Raw genomic sequence first — 12787 nt, 5'->3', positions numbered from 1 at the left:
GCAAGCTGTGTTAATTTGAACTAAGTGGAATAGGACATGCTATTTCTTGTTTCAGTGTGGGCAGGGAGGGAGAAGAAGCAAAGAAATGCAAGAAAGGAGTATTGAGCTCATAATTTACAGGACATTCTGATTTCAAAGAATTGGTTTTGAGGAATGTACCCAAGATCTTTCCCAACTTAAATACTTTGAGGAAAAAAATACTTACCTATCAACGTTTTTCTTGGAGGGGAATGGTGCCATTTTCAGACTCCTAAGGCACCGATACGTACTGTTAAAACCTTACCATGCTGATCCAGCGGATGGTAAACTCAGCCTAGTGTCCTGCCTGTCAGAGCCATTGGCTTATGGAAATCTATTTGTGATTTATTTATTTATTGAATCTATTGGTGCCAGGCTTAATAACCACAAAGGAGTGAACAGCAGCTTTTAGTGGATTGGGTCCTTTGTCTGTGTTGGAATGATAACTCATAATATACATTTTGATCTTCAGTCACTCTGTTTTCTTCTTCAGGTCATGGTGTTCAGACATAGGAAGAGTTTTTTTGTTGCTTTAAATTGTGTAGGTAAACACTGTGGTGGCTTCAAAGTTAGTGCAACGCAATCTAAAGAAGTACATCATGTCATTATGAACAATTCAACCTTAGTTTCCCTTAGGAGAGGTTCTTTGAACTGTGCACAGCATAAAACAGCAGTACAGGTATTCTCCTGGGTAGCTGGTGATCTTGCATGCCTGTTGCTCCACTGATTCTTCATGCTGGTTAAAATATCTTTCATTACGGTTGTGAAACTTAAGTGATTTGGGTTTTTTTTTTAAGAGCCTGTACTGTGACCCAACTGGAGGTGCTGAAAGATTGAAAACTGGCACTTGTTCCCTAGAAACTTCATTCATTAATTGTCTTTGAGATCTGAAGATAGAGAGTTAAAGCCCACAGAATGCGTAGTTTGTATCTTTCACTAATGAACTGCAGTTGCAGTAATGCTCTTGCTTTTTATGCTTGCTTCTGTCAATCTGTCTGATATATTCAGTTCACATGTGCACTGATAGGTCCAGGACAATGAAGCAGACTCAAAATTACCCATTCTCTGGCTTCAGACAAATGCTGGACCTTTCAGAGACTTCTTTGATCATGTTAACACCTATTAGTGTATATTAAATAAGCCATGCTTTGGTCCTGATCATTCCCTGACAAGATTCAGTGCAACTTCTTGTAGAAAGGAGCTACCACAAAGAAGTACAAGAAGAGGGAGAATTGGGAAATCTGGGGAATCTCAGAAGATGCAAAATTTGGCTTTCTGCTAAAAATTACAGGTGTAAAGCAATAGAAATATGAAAGGTTGAGTAGATTGAGTTGTAAGTCACAGTGTGCGAAGCCAACTGATGTGCTGCAGATCTGCAGCAGAACGATGTCTGCTGCTTTGCTCTCAGTAGCCTTTCTGGTGATGACAGGCATTTTGTAGGCTGCCAGTGCACAATGCACCAATGGTTTCAGGGAACTTCTTATGAACTCTTCTGTGATAGCATGTGTAGAAAACATTGTCAAGTGTAAATTGTCTTTTCTTGAGCAAGTAATTTGTATCTCACCAATCCATATTACTTTAAGAGCACACAGTCTTGTTTTGGAGACATGGAGAGTCCACCACCTCTTTGTAATTTAACCAAATAGTTAAATCTCCTGATAGCTTCCAAAACAGATCTGTATTTTTACATACATTTCTTTGTTAAGAGTCTCCAATTTTATTCTCTCTGTTAATCTATTAGTAAATGCTGTATCATATATAAATGATTTTTTATTTCTAAAGCCTAATACCAGTATTTTGGTGCTTCTGCCAGTTATTTTAGTCAGAGATGGACTGGTTGGCCAGATCTTCTAACTGCAATGCAGAAATGGCAGCCAGCAGTTTTTGAGTCCATGTGTTGGCAGCTCCTACTGTTCCTACCCATCTGAAGTGCAGGTCTCCTGGAGTTTGCCCAGCTGATTCTAGGAAGTCTCCTCCTCTCTTTGCAAAGAACCTTGCCTGTGGAAAATGGTGATGTAAGCGTGGATGTGATTTTCCAGGTTTTTCCCCTAGGGTCATGTCAGGCTACATCTTACTACTCTTCTGTCTTCCTTTTATGCGACTCCAGCCTTCTCATGGGGTGTCACTGGCATCTCCCAAGCTAATGGGAGGGATGTGATGAGACTGAAGGTGACAATCCTTTGTTCCATGTGCAAAACTTTAAGACTTCCCTACAATTATTAACATTATTGGGGGGCAGAAGCCGTTTCGTGCCCTGAAGCTGCGAATCCCCGTGTATTCCTCTGATTTATTTAGTTTTTCTTACCCGTTCGTTGCCGTACTCACAGCACAGGGCATTCTCCATGAACGTTTTGAACTGAGCCACTGCTTTAGAAAATTATACATAGTTTTTTACTCCCTCTAGTGGTGTAACGCTGCAGTTTGCAAGTTGTTTAACTGCTGATACAGTAGCGAGGAGCAAGTTTGAATGCGGTATGACACTAGATCCTTCAAATTTAACTGTCGTCGTTTTTGCAGATGTATTTAAATAGCAACGTGGAAAGTACTGATGCTTAGTATTAATATACATATTTTTTATTACTAGAGAGTAGCTAGGACACATTGCAAAACAAATTACCAGAAATTCAAAGCTTTTCCTATGTGTAACAATAGCAGGTATTTAAAAGGGTTGAATTTAGGAACTGAATAAAGGCTGCACGCCAACTGCTGCACTGTGCTTGCTACATCAGTAATGTTAATGCTGAAAGCACATGGTCTTCATCTTCCCTTAAAGTGGGTGCAGCAATTGCTGTTCGAAAGACCAATTATATGAAGACAATCATTCCTGTGGAGATGGAAACTGATCTTAGAACAAAACATAAGTAAGATTTGAGCCAGTGGTGTAATGAAATCAAGCAACTTCACAATAATATGAAAGAGCTGCTGCTGTTGCTTTCTTAACTGAAGAAATTTTATTCAGATTCATGAAGAGTTTCATACTTAGTAAAATACAGACTCCCAGTTTCCTAAAATGCAATATGTATCTTAGTTTTACTTTAATAGCTTAAAGTAGTGCAAGTTGTACATTCTGTGCTGTATAGAAAAAAACCAACTGGAAAAGCAGTGAGATAACCAAAGTTTAACAAGGTTAGCTTTCTTCTAAAACCATATTTATTTAATTCAGCATACTGTAATTCTGGCCATTTCTTGCATAAATGAGTTAAAAGTAAAGGAAAACATCTTTTTATTTAAACCCATGTTTAGATCTTTCCTGGCCTTTCCCTGAACTTGGAAGTAGCTAACACATGCCTTTTCAATCCTCAGACCCTTCAAGAAGGCTGGAAAGTTTCATATTGTCACAATAAATGTGAGACAAAGCTAACTTTGTTCCCATTTTGGTTTGTGTTAGCTACTAAGTGTTTGGAATAGCAACTTTACTGGCAGTGTAATGGTGCAACTCTAACAATACATTTGTGGGACAAGTAATTAAACTTGGATAAAAATGCATCTATTAGGCCTATCAATAGTGAAGTACTTTTTTATTTAAAGCCATGTTTCTCGTGTTTCTTTGTCCATGTAAATATATGTGTTTGTCACACACGGTATTTTATAACAAATGTTATGACAGGTTTAAAATGCAGTATGAAACATTTGTCTAAACAGTGTGATTTTTGAAATACATTGCTTATTAAATTATATCATTGCCCTTTCATTGCAAGTGCTGATTCCCATTTAGTATGAATGGCTGTGGACAGGAGATTTCTGGAGTCTGACTGATCTTTTGTAGCACAATTAGTCATTAAGCTTCAGACTCATCCCATCAGTGCCGATGACTGCTGCACTGTTTTTCATTATATACTAAAAGTTGAAATCAACTGATTTCCTAAAATCGTGGAAAATAAATGTATGATTGTTAAGACATGCTTTCCTTATCAGCTATCAGTTATATACAATATATCAAATACATGATTGAAAACTTCATTATGTATCAAATCTGAAAGCTCTGAGCTGTGAAATCAGAACTTATTGTGGAGTGGGAAAACGTGCTAGAATTCTAGGCTCTCCTGAATCTGTGTATGAATTTAACTTTCAGACAGCATTAAGGGCTTTGTGGTTTACAGAATTTATGTACATTCGCAGATGTAATTATTTTATCTTAAAGAAAATAAACTCATAAAAATCTTTGAAATGTTGGAATACTTTGTTACAGCATATTTCACTTTGTATATGTGACTGCATTCCTTGCTATGAGCTGTAGCGGAAATCAAGTTGCATGTGGTCATGGATGTAGTCAAACTGTTGGTTTTGAGGGTGCTGTTAATTCTTACTTTATTTGCCTTTAAATTACAATTTGAGGCTCCCAAAAAGGAACCAGGTGTCACTGGTGTATTTACTCTGACACCACAGGCACAGGTGTATTTTCTCTGACAGTTTTCATATGGACTTTACTAAATGTCATAGGGATGACTGGCTGCAGTAGGCATGGACAGCTGCAGTCAGCATAACGCTATTAGTGAAACTAGGTAGCTGGAGAAAAAAATAGCACTTTACACATGAGAAAACAGTGTCTAAATAGCAGTTGAATAAGTTTTATTTAAAATACTGGTAGTATTTGAATTGTACTCCGATAACTTGCAATAGAATATGTTCATTATCTTAACAAATTAATATGTTAATCTGGAGTGAAAAATAAGATGTTGGTGAAATAAAGATTTGCGTTGAGGAAAAGCTTCTCTTTTTAATATTGACTTTGTAATTCCATTTATGCTCTGTGGAGATAAAAGAGGAACTGTCTTTTGTTACATTATGTTCTCCAGGGGTCAGTGCTGAGTCCAGTCTTCAACATCTGCATCAGCAACCTGAGATGAAGGGATAGAGTCCACCCTCAGTAAGTTTGTTGATATTATATAGCTGGGAGTAGAGGCTGATACACCTGAAAGCTGTGCTGCCATTCAACAAGGCCTGGACAGACTGAAGAGTTGGGCTGGGAGGAGCATGATGAGGCTCAACAAGAGCAAGTGTGGAGTCTTGCACCTGGGGAGGAATAACTGCATGCATCAGTGCAGGTTAGGCAATGACCTGCTAGAGAGGACCTCTGCTGAGAAGGACCTGTTCTGGTGTACAACATGTTGGCTGTGGGTGAGCATTGTGCCCTTGGGGCTAGGAAGGCCAAAGAAGTCCTGGGATGCATTAAAAAGAGCATGGCCAGCAGATTGAGGGTGATGATCCTCCTCTACTCTGCTCTGGTGAGCCCACAGTTAGAGCAGTGTGTCCAGTTCTGGGCTCCACATTCTAAATAAAAACCCAGAGATCTCCTAGAGTCCAGTGGAGGGCTGTGAAGATGCTTAAGGGCCTGGAGCTGGAAGTCCTTCCTGTGTAAGGAAGGACTAAATAAAATAACCTGGGTCTGTTCAGCTTGGGGAAAACTGAGGGGGTGATTTGATTAATATTTATAAATATCTGAAGAGAGGTGGGGAGGTAAATGGATGAGGCCAGGCTTTTCTCAGTGTTGCGTAGCAGTAGGACAAGGAGTAATGGCCTCAACCTTGAACATAGGAAGTTCTACCCAAACATGTGGAAGAACGTCTTTACAGCAAGGGTGACGGAGCACTGGAACAGGCTGCCCAGAGAGGTTGAGTCTCCTCCTATGGAGATATTCAAGACCCATGTGGATGCCTATTGTCACCTATTGTGCAGGCAACCTCCTTTAGCAGGGGGTTGGATGATCTCTTTAGGCCCTTTCCAGCCCCTGTGTTTCTGTTTTACATGTCTGTGATGTATGCTATAGGAAATCTGATGAAGAAAATTGTTTTAATAAGCAGCACTTTGATTAGCAGCTTCAAGCACAGTCTTTAGAAGAAAAACTGGTCAGTAGTGAAAGACTAAAGCTAGAATAATAGGTGACCTTGTGTATTAAATGCTTCTGGTAATAGCAAAGCAACACAACAAACAAAGCACTTTTGTATGGAGTTGGAGTGGAAACTTCATTAGGTTTATTTTCAGATGACCTGAGGTATCAGGGTGTATATCAAGGTGTTCCTGTGGACTGAAAGTTACTGTTCCTCCCTACCTAGCTCGTGTAATTGCACTGAACACAATCAAGCCAAGCATTATTTCTCTTGTTGCCCTGTATTGGAGGAGGTTTGGGGCTGAGTGGGAAGGGGGCAGGCTGAGGCTGAGGTTGACTGACACAACCTCGTTTATTACCATGCATTATGATCTGCAGTTTCCAGAAATGAGATCTTTTCCAACCAGCCAGCTAACTCAATGTACCTGTGGTCTTTCTATCTCTACTAACGTGTGCATGTGCATCAGTCCATACTAGCAGGTTGATTAGTAGGCCATTTTCAGAAATCAACACTTGGTTTTGGCTGGGGAAAAAAATGATGGTTGATAAGAACACAAAGAACCAGACTTGTTTTCCATATCGCTGTTATACTATTCATTCCAGATTCATTATTGCATGTGGCTATGGGTCATCTACAATGGAATCTTCGAGCATTATAGGTGTGTGGAAGTTCACTAATGTTAAAGCAGATTTCCTAATCTTTCCAATACATTTCCAAATACTCTAATCCTTTTGTGTAGATGTCTCACTTCATAAATAGTCACTACTGAGATAATAAGTCTGAACTGTTATGTAAATATTTTAATACTGTTCCTTTTCCAGCTTTGACTGAAATGATGTGATCAGTGCAAACAAAATGTGTTAAAATTGTTGTGAATAAATATGAATAATCTTCATAAGCTAATTAGCTATTTGGGAAAATTAAAGTGTTGGTTTTCCTCCTCTTATGCCTAAAAGAACCAGTAGGTACAATGTCAGGGGTGTCTGGCTGCCGTTTGCTGTTTCATTTTTCATTTAATTCTTTTTTCTGACCATTTAAGCTCAGATCTCTGATGAGTTTAATGTCCTCCAGATCTTCTGAAACCTCCCTTAAAACAAGAAGCGTTCCATCACATCCTTCTCCTTTTGCTTTTGTCGCAGTACTGAATCTTCTATCTGCTCCTGTACTACCCCCTTGTATTTCTTAAACGCTGTTATGTTCTGCTATTCTTTGTTTCTGTTTCACTTCTTTGAATTTGAAGTATATGCTGCTTGAATTTGAACTGAAGCCTGCCAGTACTGTAACAGCCACGTGGGGAAAAGCCAGGTAACAGCTGAATTCTTTATTGTTACATTTTCAATAGCACTGGGAGTTAAAAGCAAATTAGTCAAAACACTGAGAAAGGCATTTGTTGTTACCTGTTGTAGAGTTGTGAGAACTGTGGTCTTTCAGCTGATGATAAAAAAACCCCAAACCAACACAGCAAACACCTGTTCCCGGTATTTGTGACACTCACACTAATTAGGGAATACTGCAGAAATTTTGCTTTGTTTACAGCAGCCCACAGGCGTGTTGTGTTTACATTTAGCTGAAGTATTTATGTAAAGGTGGCTGGTGATGGTACCGTTCCCCAGGAGTTTGAAGATCATAATTAACGGGGATTGGAAAGCAGTAGTACTAAGGACAGGGGTTGACTTGTTCTCACAATGGTAATGGTAAGTTTGCCCAACGCTGAATTTCACATATGATCTTGGTGTTTCTGAAGACTAAAACACATTAGATCCAGAGTGATGCAGCATGTACAGCAGCGCTGCACCCAGCCTGTGCTTTGGATGTCAGAGCCAGTAAGCAGTGCTCACAGACTGAGCTGGATGCGGACTGGGCTCGCTGCCTTCTTTCTGTGGATAAAGAGAATACATTGTACAAGTCTGCGCTTGGATGTGGAGACATCTAAATCATTTCAGCGTGTTGTGTCTGGTGCCTTAGATTGCCCTGTGTCCTCTGCAACCAGCTATTCTATGAGTGGGGAGTCTGTCCTTGTCTTGGGAAGTGTAAGTGGCAATGGGCAAGAATTATCTTCACTGCAGTCTTTGTGGTTTTGCTGCGTTTCAGTACAAATCAGTTGAGACTATTCTGAGGTCCGTGCAGGTTTACAGAACTGGAGTGTCCTGTAGGTGAGCTTACACTTGATGCGGATGCATGGTGTTTATTCAAACTGGTTTTCGGCTGGTGTTTTTGTTCCACTCAGATGCTGCAATGCATTCCTTCTGTTAGAAGGTAGGGAACAGTGTGCACATGGGCCAGGTTTTTATTGCTGCTGCATCCCCTGCTTTTTGGGCACGAAGGGGTGAGCACCCAGCTGGGCTGAGGTCTGCCTCTGTGTGATTGGGTGTGAAGGCGTGGAACAGCCTAAGAAACGGGAGTAGTGCGTGTCTATGTGCATTAGTTGGTGGACGGATGATCCCGCCGGGTGTCCCCTTATCCCATACGTGTGCCCGGGTCCCGTTCCCCGGCTGTCATGGCGCCCGGCCCATGTCGGCCCTCAGCGCGCCCCGCCGCCTCCTGAGGCCGCGGCCCCTCGCGGTGGCAGCCAGGCGGGGCGGACCCTCGTTCCCGCCGCTGCCGGCAGGTGGCGCCGCTGTCGGGGATCGCGGCGAGGGCCGCAGCGCTGGAGTTCCGCCGCTCCCGGCGCACAGCCGCCCGGTGCCGGCGCCGTCCTTTCCCCGCCTCCGCCGCCTCCTCCTTCCCGCCCGCTCCCGCCGCCTCGGCCCCTTCCTCCGCCGGGGCCCATCGGTCCGGCCATGGCCACCAAGAAGGCGGGCTCGCGGCTGGAGACGGAGATCGAGCGGTGCCGCTCGGAGTGCCAGTGGGAGCGGATCCCCGAGCTCGTCAAGCAGCTCTCGGCCAAGCTCATCGCTAACGGTGCGGGGCCGGGAGGCGGCGGGCGGGCAGGGCCGGGCGGAGCGGGGCGGCAGGCCGCGATGGAGGGCCCGCTGCGGGAGCTCGGCAGGTGCAGCCGGTGTGTGCGGCCTGCGGGTACCCGGGGAGCGAAGGGGGCTCGGGGCCGGCAGCGGGTGCGGCGAGAGCCGCCATGGGTCGCGCTGGCGGCGTGGCCCCCCGGTTCCCAGCTCGCCGTGCGGGTTTGCAGGCGCACATGCTGCCGGTGTGCGTAACGCCCCGCGTGCCCTTCTACCTGTAATGCCTGCGCTGCCCTACGGGTCTGTAAATAGCACGTCTTACGAAGGCTTCCGCTCCGGCGCTAAAAAGCGACCCCTCAGCAGGACGATGCTGCTTCGTTTTGTCTCTCCTTAAAATCCATGAATGCTTGTATCTTTGTTTTGTACATTGCTCACTTTTAAATGTTCGGATAAAGGAGGTGAAAAGCAGCGCTTCCTTCTGAGGTGTGGGAATGGGTAGTGAACTGGGTGATGTGCTTCTGTTTGGCTGCAGTTCCTGAGCTTGTTTCGTCCTGTGTTTGGGAAAAGGCGTGGGGATGGGGTCTGAGCTCACTCTGAGGGTGCTGGGCCTGAGGGTGTTTTTAGAGATAAGGCAGGTCTGGGGAGACACAGCCCGGCGTGTGTGCAGGGCTGCTAACAGGAGGGAAGGTGGGGTGAGAGCTGCTGGCATCGGGAACGGCTGCAGGAGCTTCAGAGGGAAAGCGATGTGATTTGGGTCTGTGGAAATGCAGATAGAAGAGCAAAAGCCTGAATCAACATAAAAGAGAGGAGAGGATTTAAGGCTGATGGGTTGCTAGTAGATGCATTGGCCTTAAAAACCACTGAGCATGATCCTGAAACACTCTGGTATTATACTGGTTAAAAATAGGCATGAAGTGAAAGGTGAAAGGTATTACCTTTAGTTTAAGGTCATGTATTATTCAGATGTTGCCTATGGACTGCTTACAGATTGGTTCAAGTAAAGATATGTGCTTTTTGGCTGTCCGTCTGAGAAGGTTATCTGTGGTTTAAGACAGTGAGGGTGTCTCAGACAGGTCGGGACAGCTGGGCAGAGGATATCGTTGGCAGTTTTCAGGTAAATTAAGTGATAACAATGCTCCTCTTCTAATGGAGTAAGGCAGAAAGTACTTAATGAAAAGTATTTAATGAAGTATGAGCCTTTGCTGTTGAGGGTATCTAAATCTGCAGGTTTGTGCTCTTGGTCCAGGTATAGCTAATAGGCTGAAGGCCAGGCTTATCAGCTGGAGACACTACAGAGAGGCAGGGCCTGTGTTCTACCTGTGGGGATACGTGAACTGAAAGATGTTTTGATGCACGTCCTGAAAACTTCACTTACTCCTTCTGCAGCAATGCTCAGTCACCCATAGCAGAAGATGGTTTTGACTAAATGTAGAACAGTTTGTTGTAAGAAGGATGTGAATGAGAGAGAAAGGAACTGAAAGGGTCTTCATTCTGTGCTTACGTTACTTTGTGGGACTGGCTCTCACTTTGGGATGTTGGAGCGTTTGAATGGGCTGTGAGTACTCCTGGGAACAGAGCTGGCTGCTGTTGGACACAGAAGGGAGGGATCTTTTGGGGAAGCCCTTTTATAATCCCTTCATTCCTACACTGCTTCAACAGAGCAGTCTGTTACTTTAGCAGTTCCTTTTCCTCCTGTTCCTGGAGTAGGGCTTCTGTACTCCTCCTGTTTGAGAACTGACCATTTGTGGGTGTGAAAACTTGACAGAAATGTGACGAGACCACATTATTATTTGGGCTGTCTCACATGGGCACAGTGCTTTTCCCATATCAAGTCCTCTTGAGGGATGCAACCTATTAAGGAAGAAATAACGTTGGCAGCTCCCACGGTGAAGCTTGCGTGTATGCGTTAGGCAGTGTTGTGGAGAAGTGTGGTGTAGGATTTTGAGTGGGCTTAATTATTGCCTTGATGGTTCTGCTCTGTGCTACTGATGGCTCCAATCTGTCTCCTCTTAGAACTGGGCGTCTGTTTGAAGTCAGTGGTTCAAATGTAAATGGCAACTTCTGTAGGATTTCAGTTGCACAAAAAATGGCACTTACTGGAGCTAATTTTTGTACCTGGATTATTTCTGAAAGGCTTTATAAACTTTTGGAGAGCTTTCGGATAAACAAGGAAGAGAAATGTTAATGGGGTGGTCAGTGCCTTTGGTATTCTATCAGTAATAGCTGCAGCTTGGATCGTAGAAAGTGCTCTGTGATTTGCATTGGTTTTACACAAGGATAAATAGATGAAAGAAAGGTCTTTTAACCTCACTCAGAATTGTTGGGCACGGAGCCAGTTTGTACTACATTTCTCCCCATCAGGACTGGGACTCAGCAGCAGTAATAACGCTCATGCTGTGCAACACAAATCTCTGTCTGAGCTCTTGCTTCATCAGCATGCTTGGGAAAGGTCAGGCAGAACTGGGAGTTGAGGTGGGTTCTCCCTGGCTCACAGCAGGTGCTCACCCAGCATCTCTGCAGCTCCCTTCCTTAGGGGGGGCTGGGGCAGACCGTAGGATAAATGGAAAAAGATGAGGATGTTGCTTACGAATTTCTATTGTGGACAAAACAGCCTCGATTTGGGGAAAAATTGTTGGTTAAAATAGATTTGGACAGTAAGAAACAAAAACTCAGGCACTAAAAGAACACTTTTCCTCATGCCTTTTCCCAGGCTGAGCACAGTTGGTGGGGGCAGTTTCCCTCTGCTCCTCCTTCCCATGTTTCTCCTTTGCCCTGGTGCAGGCAGAGCCCTTTGGGGAAAACATCTGCTTCAGCCGGGGCTTCCCACACACTGCAGCCCTTTGGGACACATCTTCCTGCTCTGTGTTCTGCCTGGGCTGCAGTGACAGCTGCTATGGCACCTGGAACACCTCCTCCTGCTGTGACCTTGGTGTTCCCTCTGCTGATTCTTGCTCTTTCTGTTCTCTTGTCTCTGTTGGTTTTTTGTTGATTTCTTTTTTGCTCTTCCTTCAGCACATTTTCCCGGAGATGCTGCCAGCTTGTCCTGCAGTGGGTCACTGGGCCCAGCTCTGTCTGGTCTCCTCCCACAGCGGCCACCCCTGCAGTCCCTGTGCTGCCAGCACCTTGCCACCCACACCCCATGTAGAGGGATTTATAAAGCTTGCAGCAGCTGCCATAGAAATCACCATGCTGCTCTCAGGCTGATGGAGGTGAGGCAGTGAGCTGCCTGTGGGCTGCTTGGTTCTATCAAAGATGCCTGTCCTCAAACTCCACATCCTGGATGTGACTTATTGAATGGAATGGAAATGAACCCTAAGTTATTAGAAATAAAATTGAAAGTATTTTTCACTAAGGAAGCCTTGTGTGTGTTCCCCAGTAGTTTAACTAAGTGGAAAAAAGGAAAAGGTCTTTCTGAGAAAGTGACCCAAACTTTGTTAGTTTTGCCTGCCATAGCAAATAAACAGTATGGTAGTAAAGTGCTGCCCTGGGAGTGGGCAAGCTCCAAGTACACGATTGCTTGTTTGCAATTGGAGGAAATAAAGCATTACATGTTGAACACTTCATATTATTCAGAATGTATTTTAAAATGCGCCCACAATTGGAAGGCATCAGCTATGCGATTCCTTTCTATTTGAGATTGGTCTGAATGGGCTACTGATTAAGTAAAGGCCTTAAGATATAGGAGAAACGTGAACAACTTTGTCTTGCTAAATATGATTGGCATCAGAACCTCAGTTGTATGCATGAAGTGCAATATTCTGCAAGGGGTTTTTTATTATTTTTAATGAAAAGCTTGATTTTAAGAGAACTTTAACCTCACTCTTCTCCAATATTGGGAAATAAGATTTATGAAATAGCAGCAATGATTCTTTTTCAGTAAACTCATTGTAACGTGTTGGTCTTGCAGGCAACTCCCGTATTTTATTGCAGAGTTCATGTTGATGAGGATTTGATTTTTATTTTTATAAGTACTTCTGCAATACTTTTATTGAGATTGTTATGACCTTCATGGTTTTTGGGAATGGGGGCTTTCCAAGTGCCTGG

At 43.7% G+C, this 12787-nt stretch overlaps 1 protein-coding gene across 4 annotated transcripts in view; it reads left to right on the top strand.

The window, feature by feature from the left end:
• Window positions 1–8334: 8334 nt before the first annotated feature.
• The window catches only part of TTC7B (tetratricopeptide repeat domain 7B), a 108927-nt gene continuing 104474 nt past the window's right edge, over window positions 8335–12787 (top strand). For 3 of the 4 annotated variants that reach the window (XM_015865357.3, XM_015865356.3, XM_085549350.1), the window contains exon 1: window positions 8442–8747. In XM_015865357.3, the coding sequence (XP_015720843.1) occupies window positions 8627–8747 (121 nt within the window). In that variant the 5' untranslated portion in view covers window positions 8442–8626. Of the gene's footprint in view, window positions 8748–12787 lie in introns of all 4 variants that reach the window. The other variant, XM_015865358.3, reaches the window with a different exon arrangement.

Source organism: Coturnix japonica, chromosome 5 (genome assembly GCF_054131305.1).
Source record: "Coturnix japonica strain WE chromosome 5, WE-NBRP24, whole genome shotgun sequence".
NCBI classification, from domain to species: domain Eukaryota; kingdom Metazoa; phylum Chordata; class Aves; order Galliformes; family Phasianidae; genus Coturnix; species Coturnix japonica.
Note: the sequence above shows the minus strand (reverse complement) of the source record. Positions and strands in the feature narration are given on the sequence as shown.